The sequence below is a fragment of the Lepidochelys olivacea genome, assembly GCF_965140295.1.
Source record: "Lepidochelys olivacea isolate rLepOli2 genome assembly, chromosome: 1".
NCBI classification, from domain to species: domain Eukaryota; kingdom Metazoa; phylum Chordata; order Testudines; family Cheloniidae; genus Lepidochelys; species Lepidochelys olivacea.
The window spans coordinates 100,668,174-100,681,264 of record NC_140411.1 but is presented as its reverse complement, the minus strand read 5'-3'; the positions used below and the strand labels follow the sequence as shown (position 1 = coordinate 100,681,264).

Below are 13,091 nucleotides of genomic sequence, written 5' to 3'. Positions count from 1 at the left end.
TTTACAAATGAAGGGGAATACAGACATGATGTAGAGTAAATTACTTAAAAAATACCTATAGAATTGTATTTAAGTAGTCCTTTCCTACCCTACCATGTTTCAGTCTTTACAACTGTGCTTCCCTTGTGGGTGGAAAAAACGGAGAGCACCAAAAGTATTTTCCTAATCAAAGGAGCCCTGTTCTTGAGGAGGCTCCTGGAAGGCTTCCATGCCACATAGAAAGCATATTGAACACAGTAAGCAGATACTTACCCAGAAGAGTGGTCTCTGCACCAGAGATTATTCAGACTCAGTGGAAAGTCGACATAGCCTCCTTGTCTGTAAAATGGTGAATAGCATTTTCCTTCCTCAAGGGGGTGTTGGGTTATTAGGGGGTTGGATGCTTATGTACGCTGAGTGAATTGCACACACCATTCCATTCTTCTATTCCCCACCAGAAGTTCCCTGTGTGCCACCTTCCTATGCCCCTCTATATCAGGGGCTTCCTGCTGCTCCCCTCACCTCATCTCTCATGCCAGGGGTTCTGTCTGTTCCCATCTCTCCTCCCCCTGCCATGTTATGGACTGTGTTTTATCCCATTCCTCTCATGGCAGGGGCAGTGTGTGTGTCCCCTCTTTCCCAGAACTGCAGTTTCCCCATCCCATTTCTACTCTCCCTCTGGGGCCCTGCTTTTTCCCCCTCCCCAATTTCCACGCCCCCTATTCTGGTTTCCTGCTATCACAGCCACACATGTGGCTCCCTGCTTCCCCCATCATCACCACTCCTCACCCCTTGATTTCCTTGTGGGTCTCTGCTTAGCTATCCTCTCTTCCCCCTAAGAGCAAGTCCACTTCGTCACTCCCCTCTGGGGCCCTGCTTCCCCCTATCATCACTGCCCCATCTCTCTCGTCCCTCCTGCTTCCACTTCTCCCTCACGTGTTCCCTGCTAGTCCACTCTTATCCCCATTTACCCCCTTATACACTCTGCCTGTAAGATTCTCTGATTTCCATTAGAATCCAAGCTACAGACACTCCCAATGCAGCAAGTTAAGCTGCTGCTTCTCATGTGTAGGCAGCAGCAGATTCCATTCCTACAGCATCAGAGAGTGTGGGGGACCTGATTTTCCTCTGACTTAGGCTTTTTCCAGTGTTCTGATTTGCACCAAAATAAATAGGATTCTGTCCCTTGAGACCTAGAACATTCACTGAAATTTTAGAATTGGTCAGCTGCAATGTTCAAAGTTATTGTGTAACAGACACTCAGTGAACTAACATTTTAAAGTGCTGTGAAATCCTCACATGGAAGATGCTATGAAAGTACAAAGTGTAGTACAAAATTAGTAGCAGTAAATAATTCAGGGCAGTGACTGAATCTTACTTTGTACGCAACAGCACCCTTCTAAAATAGTAAAATAGAATTGCTGCTGACCTCAGATGATCCTTGGTTTCGGGGTTTCACATCCCACATGACCGCCTTATTTTTGTGAAGGCTTAGACTGCTCGGTTAGTGACCTGTGATAAAAATCTCGAATTACAAATAGTGTGTTTCTACAGGTAGACTTTTTATGATACATTCATTTTTTAAAAAATGAATGTACTAATTCTCAGGATTCTAGTTCTGTGGAAACATAGAAATTAACACACATTACATGTTCAAATTTGTCTGTTAATTACATTGTTAATGTAGTTTTGTCATTTTTTTAGTTGAAAGAGAAAAGTCAGGTATATGGTGACAACATGGGGTCCATAGAAGAACTGAGAGAAGCTATTTATTTAGCTGAGGAGGCTTGTCCAGGCATTTCAGATACCATGGTGTCGCAGCTTGTACAGAGGCTTCAGAGGTAACAATAAAAATACTTTTGCATTATGACTTGCATAAAATTGCAAGACTTTCTTTAATATTTGCCAAGTATTTTGTAAAATACAAGTACAAACCGATATTTCTGTATTTATAAAGATAAAATATTTTCTGATGTGCTTTTACTTAGTTTATGAAAATTTAACTGTTTAATAGAACAAATTCTCAGCCTATCAGGAACTTAAATTTCTTTTTCCTGTCTTCATTACATATACTTCATTATATTACACACACTGCATACTGTATGTTGAATGTATTGTCTGCAAAGCCAAACCAGAAAAAGAGCACTACCATGAGTTACATAAAAATTAACTTTTTCTTTTTAAATGGTCGGTATACGAAACTGCTCAGAGATTTGTAATGTGGGATATAGTCCCATGAGAGATTGATTAGTGGGCTGTGTGTGTGTGTGTGTGTATATATGTATTTTAAAAAGAGTACTTGAATAGTTTACATTCATGACTATTAACCTCTGATCTCTCCTGGTAGAAAAGGAAGAGATCAAATATTAAATTTGGAAATTTCCTTTAGTCATTAGCCTACAATGAATGCGGGTTCCATATTTCAAGATTCTAGGTCAATGAAAATGTGTGTTGGGGGTGTATTAAATATTACATGAAAATAAAATAGAAAGTGTTGTTTGTACCCACTGTAGTTAAAGGAAAAAACTGTTTGCATTTTAAAACCCTCTTCTTTTCTGGTTGTGAACTTGTGAAACATTCGCTTTCCACTTTTGAGCTCTGTCCAAAAGTGAAATTTTGGAAAAGTTCAAACTAAATCTCTTTAGGTGCTAAAATAACTAGTGCCCAAAAGAAATACATTTCAAAGTGGTCTAATGAATTGTGTGCACTTCGCCAATATTTAAAAAAACCCAGGATAATAGTTGAAAGCAATTTAAAAAAATACTATGCAGAGTGCACAATAATGTTCATTAGCATTTTCCAATATGTTTACCCTAATAAAATTTTTCCCCTTTCATCACATGGAAAATGCTCATTGAGGTTAAGACAGTGTGTCAAGGTTTATTGTCCTCAAACTGTTGCTGGAACAGTCTTGCATTACAGAGATTGTATAAGCATATCAACAAATTTTCAAAAAGTCTTCCATCTTAACATAAAAGAAGAAAGCTGTGGATATGAATAACTATGGTTCTCTTGATTTTTGAATCTCCATATTTTTTGCCTCATTTTTTTCAATTCTTCTGCCTTAATGTAGATACTCTTGTATTTAGGACCTGGGTGCTCATGTAAATAAATAGTCCTTACTTGTGTAAGCAATCTCATTAAAGACCACTTGTGATTAAGGGTATGCAATTGAGCCCTTACTGTGTTTGTATAATATATACTTTTTTTAAAAATAATCCCAATGCCTGTAACCTACAGTTATAATACACATCTGTTTTGGCAATGTATCTTGGGTTCCATCTTAAGTGGAGTTTAATGAAGAAATCGTTAATATTTCTAGATGTGAAGCATGGTTTGAGGAAGTATGGCTGAATTTAAATTTGTATATTGAAATTGATTATTTCTTTCTAAATAAAGTTCTACATAATTTTAAAAAGGCCACTTAAACTAAAATTAAGTTTTGAGTATTTTACAGAAATCCCCAAATATATTGATAGTAACTGAACATCCATGGCTGTAACGGGATGAATTATACATGTTGTTGCAGAGAGTTTCTGTAGGACCAACCACTGTATATTTACTAGTAAAATTAAAAACAACCACAAATTAGGTAAAATATGAAATTGCTTTATAAAGTCCAGTGTAAATCTGTTTCATGCAGTTCAAGTTTATTAGTAGGAAACTTGTCTAGAGAGAGAACAAAAACACCTTAAAAAAAAAGCCATATTAAATGGCTGTTAAGGACAAATGATGTTGCTGAGCATGATCTCTTATGCCTGTGCAATGCAGCAGCAGATGAGCCATACAGAAACCAATCCTCTGTCAGAATATTTCAAACAGTAGGAAATGCTGTTTATAAAAACCTCTGGAAAAATGTATATTTCACAGCTAAATATGTATATCAGTTAATCAGTTTTTGTGCTGTATTGACATAAGCCAAATTTCCGTACAGGAAGAATTTGAATTCTAATAGGTTGGTCTATAATTGTAAGAAACAAGTATAAAGAATTAATATATAATACTAGGGCTGTCAAGCGATTAAAAAAATTAATCATGAATAAAAAAAATAATTGCAGTTAATTGCACTGTTAAACAATAATAGCATACCTTTGATTTAAATATTTTTGGATGTTTTCTACATTTTCAAATATATTGATTTTAATTACAATACTGAATACAAAGTGGTACAGTGCTCTGTTAATATTTATTTTTGATTATAAATATTTGCACTGTAAAAAAATAGTATTTTTCAGTTCACCTAATACAAGTACTGTAGTGCAATCTCTTTATCATGAAAGTTGAACTACAAAATGTAGAATTATGTACAAAAAAACCTGCGTTCAAAAATAATACTATGTAAAACTTTAGAGCTTACAAATCCAATCAGTCCTACTTCTTGTTTAGCCAGTCCCTCAGACAGACAAGTTTGTTTACATTTGCAGAAGATAATGCTGCCCGCTTCTTGTTTACAATGTCACCTGAAAGAGAGAACAGGCATTTGCATGGCACTGTTGTAGCCGGCGTTGCAAGATATCTACATGCCAGATACAGTAAAGATTCATGTCCCTTCATGCTTCAGCCATCATTCCAGAGGACATGCGTCCATGCTGATGACGGGTTCTGCTCTTTAACTGTCAAAAGCAGTGTGTACCGACTCATGTTCATTTTCATCATCTGAGTCAGATGTCACTAGCAGAAGGTTGATTTTCTTTTTTGGTTGTACGGGTTCTGTAGTTTTCGCATCTGAGTGTTGCTCTTTTAAGACTTCTGAAAGCATGCTCCACACCTCATCCTTCTCAGATTTTGGAAGGCACTTCAAATTCTTAAATCTTGGACCAAGTGCTGTAGCTATCTTTAGAAATTTCACGCTGGTACCTTCTTCGCATTTTGTCAGATTTGCAATGGAAGTGTTCTTAAAATGAACAACATGTGCTGAGTCATCATCCGAGACTGCTATAATATGAAATATATGGCAGAATGCGGGTAAAACAGAGCAGGAGGCATACAATTCTCCCCCAAGGAGTTCAGTCATAAATTTAATTAATGCATTATTTTTTAAATGAGCGTCATCAGCATGGAAGCATTTCCTCTGGAATGGTTGCCGAAGCATTAATAGGCATATGAATCTTTAGCTCATCTGGCATGTAAATATCTTACAACAGTGTCATGCGAACGCCTGTTCTCACTTTCAGGTGACATTGTAATTAAGAAGTGGGCAGCATTATCTCCTGTAAATGTAAACAAACTTTTTCGTGTTAGCGATTGGCTAAACAAGAAGTAGGACTGAGTGGACTTGTAGGCTCTAAAGTTTTAGCTTGTTTTGTTTTGGAGTACAATTATATAACAAAAAAAATTCTACAGTTGTAAATTGCGCTTTCACGATAAAGAGATTGCACTAGAGTACTTGTGTGAGGTGAACTGAAAAATAGTTTCTTTTGTTTATCATTTTTACAGTGCAAATATTTGTAATCAAATATAAAGTGAGCACTATACACTTTGTATTCTTGTAATAGAAATCAAAATATTTGAAAATGTAGAAAAACATCCAAAATATTCAATAAATTTCAATTGGTATTCTATTGTTTAACAGTCCGATTAAAACAGCGATTAATTACAATTAATTTTTTTAGTTAATCTCGTAAGTGATTAATCGACAGCCCTATTTAATACATATCCCTTAACCAACCCTCTAACTCCTCATCTGAATCCCTCAGTTAAACTCACACCCTCAGGCAATCTCTCGTCTCATCAATAATACTTGCTTTATCTTACTTTACTTAATAATACTTTATCTGTTGTTCAGGGTCTTGTCTTTTTTCTTATCTTACTGTGATTGTAAACTCTTTGGATTAGGGACTGTCTTTACCTGCATTTGTACATTGCTATTTAATTTTATGGTGCTGTGTAAATTACTTCAAAGAAATTCATTGTATTATTACTCATTTAATGATATTGTAATTAACACAATGATTTTGTAGTTTAAAATAACTTATATTCATAAAACATAAAACCAGTTCTTCTTTCTTTTAAATACATTTTCAATTTTTAATGCCATACATTTTAAAGTAATTTTCATTAAGTTGACCACTTGTGTGCCCCTGCTGTCATAAGAGAAGTTGAAAAGCTTTATCAGAACCTTAGCATAATTTTTAGCCCCCTCTGTGTAGGATAATCTGCTATCCATGCTCTCTTACCAGTTTGAAGCTGAGTGAGCCTGAGAGGTTGACCAAAAAGTCTTTACAAAAAATTATTTCAAGACTTTAAAACTAGACTCCCATCAGAAAAACATCTTTGCATTTGAATAACAGGATTTTTCAGGCATATTCATCTTTTTTGTCAGTTTTAGATAATCATAGAAATGTAGGACTGCAAAGGACCTTGAGAGGTCATTTAGTCCAGCTCCCCATGCTGAGGTAGGATCAAATATGCCTAGACAATCTCTGACAGGTGTTTGTCTAATCTGTTCTTAAAACCTCCCTGTGACAGGGATCCCACAACCTCCCTTTGGAAGCGTATTCCAGTGCTTAACTATCCTTATAGCTAGAAAGATTTTACTGTTATCTAATCTAAATGTTCCCTGCTGCAGTTTAAGACAATTACTTCTTGTCCTACCTTCAGTGGACATGGAGAAGAATTGGTCACTGTATAATAGTCCTTAGAAACCAGGTTTTCTAAACCTTTGATAATTTTTGTTGCTCTCCCCTGAGCTTTCCAGTGTAAGAAAGATATTGACAAAGTATGGTGCTCAAAACTGGACAGGGTACTCCAGCTGAGGTGTCACCAGTTCTGAGTAGAGTGGGACAATAACCTTCCATGTCTTATGTATTGCACTCCTGTTAGTTAATACGCCCCAGAACGATACTAGCATTTTTTGCAAATGCATTGTATTTGTTGATTAATGTTCAGTTTGTGATCCACTATAACCCACAGGTGCTTTTCACATCCAAGTTACTAATTTCAGATATTCCTCTCGAACACAGCTATGAAGGTGAAATATCATTTATTTGTGCACACTTCAGTATACTTTCCATATTAAATACTGTTGCCATTTGATCACATCTTTTATAGTATCAAGTTCTTTTCTTTACACATTTTAATGTCTAAAATTATCTTTTCACTGGTGATCTCAATAATTCTTGCCATTAACAAGATTTTATAAAGTACAATACCTTGCCCTAGAGAGTTGTGGTGAGCACCGAGGAACAGTAGAAATTCTTAAACATGGGTTCTGGTGTAGTGATTAGAAAGAGCATATTCTGGTCTCTAATATTCTTTAAAATTTAGTGAAACTTAATGTATTAAGAAAAGGAATACTTATGACATCATCATAGGGCCTAATCACATCAGCCACGCTATCAGAGGCTCGTTCACCTGCACATCTACCAATGTGATATATGCCATTATGTGCCAGCAATGCCCCTCTGCCATGTACATGCTGTACAGTCTCTACGTAAAAGAATCAATGGACACAAATCAGACGTCAAGAATTATAACATTCAAAAACCAGTCGGAGAATACGTCAATCTCTTTGGTCACTCGATTACAGACCTAAAAGTGGCAATTCTTCAACAAAAAACTTCAAAAACAGACTCCAGCGAGAGACTGCTGAATTGGAATTAATTTGCAAACTGGATATAATTAACTTAGGCTTGAATAAAGACTGGGAGTGGATGTGTCATTACACAAAGTACAACTATTTCCCCTTGTTTATTTCCCCTCCTACTGTTCTTGTAAAGTGCTGGAAATGGCCCACCTTGATTATCACTACAGAAGGTTCCCCCCCTAACCCTCTCTCCTGCTGGTAGTAGCTCACCTTTCTTGATCACTCTCATTTCAGTGTGTATGGTAACACCCATTGTTTCATGTTCTCTGTGTATATAAAATCTCCCCACTGTATTTTCCACTGTATGCATTCGATGAAGTGAGCTGTAGGTCATGAAAGCTTATGCTCTAATAAATTTGTTAGTCTCTAAGGTGCCACAAGTACTCCTTTTCTCTTTATGGATACAGACTAACACAGCTGCTACTCTGAAACCTGTCATTAATGTATTTAACTTTTCTTCTTCCGCCCCCACCCCCCAAAATTAATAGCTTTGGAATGGGAAAGCTATTTTTTCTTTTGGTGGGAGGGGGAAGCAGGTTTAGTTCAAAAACGTTTTCCTGCCCCAGAACACTTTGAGGTGGCTGAGATACCAAGTTTCCCAAAGTATGGGTTTTGAATGAAAACACACAGGATTTATTAAATGAATGTGTACCCACTAAAAGACATTTGAGGATTGATTGTTGTCATTCTGTTGAACAGAGCCATGCCATTCTGGTGAACAAAACCATAGTTATGCACTTGCAATGTCTTATTTATATGATATTCAGGTCTGTAGCTTGGTTATTTTTTTAGTCAGTGTTTCAGTTATGCTAAGTATGATTCGGAAAGGAACAAAGCTTCAAGTTCCTACTTACAGCACAATTTAATGACTTTTTAATCATTATTTGTTCTGTAACAAGAGTTTGAAAGTGACCAAAAATAACCATTTCTTTTCTTCTCCAGATATTCACTAACTGGAGGAAGTACTTCATCTCACTGAACTATTGATTTTGAGTTTTTCAAAATCAACAGGCCACCCTGTTGTGTCTGCACTGAGGAAAGTGCTCTCTAATGTTGATCTACCGCTCAATAAATGGAGTGCTCTTCAGTGAAAGGACATTCCTGAATGTGCAACAGCAAAAATGAAGTCTCTCAGATGGGGTGTTGTTTTTCAGCTCCTTAAAGCTATAGTTTTTTTTAACCATAATGCACATATTTAAGGGAGAAGTGTCTTTTTATGAAATCTGCAATGTATATTTACGTGTATGATAAGGACACTGAAGATATTGTGAAATCTCAGGTATTTTGCTTTAAGATAACTCCTTTGGGAAATAGAAAAATGTTCTGTTTGATTGGTATACAGATTTGTATATTGTGTCATTTTTGTACTGAAACCCTTTAAACCTGTATAAGGTGTACAAAACAGCCAAATCTTCTGTAGATAATGTTAGTGAGGTAAATATTTGACAGGCCATAACTGAGTATTGCGTTGCCTTTATTACATGTAAAATTTAAATTATGTGACAAGTGATTTTGGTTTGATTTTGTATTTGAAGGGTTCACCATGGAAAGATAGTAAATGCCCTATTATGGAAACCTCCTATTTGTACCTCAGCGTATCCAAATTTCCTCATTTGTCCTACATCCCTCTCTTTTTTTACACTCTGAAGCTGGCTTTCTGATTATGGTACTACTTTTGGTTTATTTAAATTTAACACAGCTTGTCTCTTATAAAGCTTTACATTTTTTATTTTTTCCTTACAGAATTTTTTCATGTTTACATTTCAGTTTTAAATTGTGCCCATGCAGATTCTGAATCATATGTATTGTCCAGGTTTAGTAATATATATTTGTTGAAGCTTATAGTGAAATCTAAATATCTTTTACATCTAAACATATCTGAATGCTTACATAAATAAATTTTATAACCTACATATATTTTGAAATATTGAAATATCTTACAACCTTGGCTTTCAGAGAGTGGAAAATGTGTCAGAGATGGCTGCTGTTTTTAATTATAAAATGAAATTGTCTTGGGGAGTAAAAGAAAAAAATTGAATTTATCAATATATAGAAAGGCCCAATCCTGCAGTCCTTAAGTCTATGCATCTCCTATTGAAACTGATGGGAGTTACTGCATGCAGTATTTTGGGCCCAATCCTGTAATACTGATGTCAGTATCCCATACTTTCTATAACAAAAAAGTACATGAATTTTGATCAGCTGAAATGAAAATCTCCAGCACTGCTGTGGTCACTTCTGAATAACTTTTTAAAGTTATTTATTTTCAGTGTTGCATCCGATGAAGTGAGCTGTAGCTCACAAAAGCTTATGCTCAAATAAATGTTAGTCTCTAAGGTGCCACAAGTCCTCCTTTTCTTTTTGTGAATACAGACTAACACGGCTGCTATTCTGAAATCAGTCTCCTTGGAAATGGTAGTTGTACGTATTTTGTGAAGTGACAGCTCTTCATCGTATTTACTATACAGTTTAGTATAGTTTGCTTTACCAAGGGCAGAAATAAGTAATTTGTTTCCTTGGAAGGCAGGAGAGGGAGGATTTTGTCTTGTTTCAGTCCACAAATTGATAATTACACATCAGGTATGTATTTTTGATGCGATGTAATTGCCAGTTCTCTAGTTATCTGTTCTCACATTATTTTAGAACTAGAAAACAAATGACTCTTGGCAGTGAATGAAATAAATGAATAACTTAGATACGCTATACCTGCCAGCCTATAGCATTATTTTGCCAGGGAAAGTCTGATGCTCTCTAAGATAAATTGTTAAATGATGTGGTTCCTATTTAAAGAAGTAAAGTGCAGTTTTTCAACCCTCTCAGCTTAATTATCATTTTAATGATTATGTACTATTTTGTGTGCTCTTAAAGCTATGAAGACATAGTTTAATGCACTGGAAATGTGCATTTGAATCTTGATGCAGTGAAATGAGGAATTTACCCTTTTCAACACAGAAATCAACAGAGAGTCAGTTCTACCATTTGAGATTATGTAGTGGTAGTGTTGTGGGTGGCATATAGAAATCATCTGAAATAAATTGAAGTTTAAATGGAACTACTGACACCTTCCCAGTGTCATCTATTACTATAAGAATGACTTAAAATTGAAATGAGCTAGTTGGGAAAGAACACACTTTTAAAATTTAGTAGGCAAGTCAGATTTACAAGACAATATGGGGTTTAACTTTGAAATTTCTGAAGCAGAAGTTAGTCAGAAAATTGTCTGGTGTTCGGAAGGTGTAATCACTGACCTGTCCTTTTATTTTGTTATGAAAAACTACCCAATTTGAGACTTATTGAGGATAATTGTAACGGATGATGATTGGTGAAGGCAACCTTTGATTAAATAACTAAACAGAAACACAGAAGGCCATTGGCCAAAAGCGTAAGATTTAAAAGAAAAAAATTGTTAATTTATGGTTTAGATGTGAGTATTTTTATATATAATATATATGTAAATGCAGATGAATCTTCAGATACCATGATTCACTGCAAAGATCAACATTTTGTCTTGAATGTAAAATGACAATCATTTGCTAGAGAAAAATGTTAGTTTCAGAAATAAATCTGTACCAGTAATAGAAAAATTTTTTTTCATTTGAGTCCAGTATGTCTCTGACATAAGTATGAGGTAAGCAGTGTCTGAGGCAAGATACTTAAGAAAATTTTAATATTCTTTTGAGAAAATGTCTTTTGATAAGAACTTGACATTATAATATTGCACTTAACCTAAGTTTTTCTGGTGCCGGTAATGCAGCTATTTCAACATTTCTCTTGAGTACAGTGAAGACTCAGTCCAAATTTACCTTACTAACAAGTATTACGCTAGTCATGCAGATGTTGAACTCAGTGGGCTCTTCACTTGTAAGAGGTTGCGAGACTTTGGCACTAAATAAACCGTTAAAAAAAAAAGTTAACCAGAAAAATTCTTTTAAAATGGAAAGGTGGGTTTTTTAGTTAACCTTAATTTCCCTTGCAGTTGCACTACCATAGTTGATAAACACTGTTTAGTAGAGCCTGGTGGCATTACTAACAATTCATTGCACCATGCCTCTGGTAAAATAATGAAATAATTCTTCTGTTTCTCACAATGTAATCAAGTGCCATTGCCTCTTGAAAGCTCCAACAGTTTGTAAATGGTCCTTGAGTTACACTTGTGAAGTGTCTGGATCAGTTCTTGATCTTTTATATAGCACTGTGTGTGTGTGTGTATACACATAGTACTGATGTCAGTTTGTAACAGTTTTATATTTCCTGTCTTAAAGAAACATAGCTAATGTATTTCAGCTACCAATACGGCAATAAAGTGGGAGATCATCAGGAAGTGTTCATATGCATAGGTATAATGCAAGGGTCAATAAAGATCACAGAAATTAAATTATTTTTGTAATTTGTGTGTGTGTACTTGGGGACATCTTAAAATGTAGCAGAAAGTCTGCGAGCCTAGTTCTTCAGACTGCATAAAATTTGAAGTGCTAGCAGTTGCACTGGGCATATACAGTAGTTCTATCATGTGATTGGGTTTCTGCCCTTCTTTAAGCGTGCATTAAATCGTTCTCTAAGCAGAATCTAATGTGTACATTTTGTTTTCTATAACACTGCTGACTGTTTATACCTACTGTACCGAAACTTCACTTCTGTTGTTCTGCAAGGTATTGAACACCTTGTAAACTATGTGACATAGATATAAAGAAGGAGAAATGTAATGCAGTTATGACATCTGTGTGGTCAGTAAGAAGATATTCTAGATCCCCTGTTAGGGAAAATCTTTGGGTCTGGTGTGAACAGTCTTAAGTAATGTTAAACAGAACATTTAAAAATGGATTTCTAATTTTGAGAGGATTATAGATGATGTTTTCTCATGCAAGAAGTCTGAATATATTAAACTGCAGCTTCATCTAAACAGATAACATTGCAGCTCTTTCAGTAATGGCATGATGATAAATTTCACTTTATAAAATTCAATAATCTTACAGCTGGTCTAATGAGATGGAGAATTTTAGGACTTGTCTACACAAGCCACACCAATTTAACAGAAGATGTGATATTGCACTGTTTTAGATAAACCGTTGCAGCTGTGTGTAAACATTCATTCATTAATTTTAATCTGTCTTGCATCAGTTTAGCTTGTCCTTGGGGCAACTGATGCAAGTGTCCAAATGCAGAGTTGCATCAGTTCTCGTAGGTAAATTGGTACGTCATCACACCTTTAGTTAGAAACCACTGCAAGTTTGGGAGTAGCCCAGGCTCTAGTGATATTTGACTACATTGATGTAGTTATGCTGATGAAAACCCCTAATGTACATACTCTCCACCTGTATAACTCCTCCTCTAAAAAGCTACCATCTTGCAAGCCCTCTTTTGCACCAGTGTGGATTGTTTATATTGGGGGATTGCAGTGGTATGTAGTTACATTGGTGAAATTTTCCTAATCTAGACAAGCCCTTGGGGGTGTGTTTACACTGCTATTAGACACACGTTGTTGGTCCATGCCAGCTGACCTGGGCTTGTGGGGCTCAGGCGAAGAGCT

General features: G+C 35.7%; 1 protein-coding gene across 2 annotated transcripts in view; it reads left to right on the top strand.

Moving 5' to 3' along the window:
* STK24 (serine/threonine kinase 24) overlaps positions 1 to 11,942 on the top strand; it is a 128,847-nt gene extending 116,905 nt beyond the window's left edge. For both annotated transcript variants that reach the window (XM_084636923.1, XM_084636924.1), the window contains 2 exons: positions 1,684 to 1,820; positions 8,507 to 11,942. In XM_084636923.1, coding sequence (XP_084493049.1) covers positions 1,684 to 1,820; positions 8,507 to 8,543 — 174 coding nt within the window. In that variant the 3' untranslated portion in view covers positions 8,544 to 11,942. The remainder of the gene's footprint in view (positions 1 to 1,683; positions 1,821 to 8,506) is intronic.
* Positions 11,943 to 13,091: the final 1,149 nt, after the last annotated feature.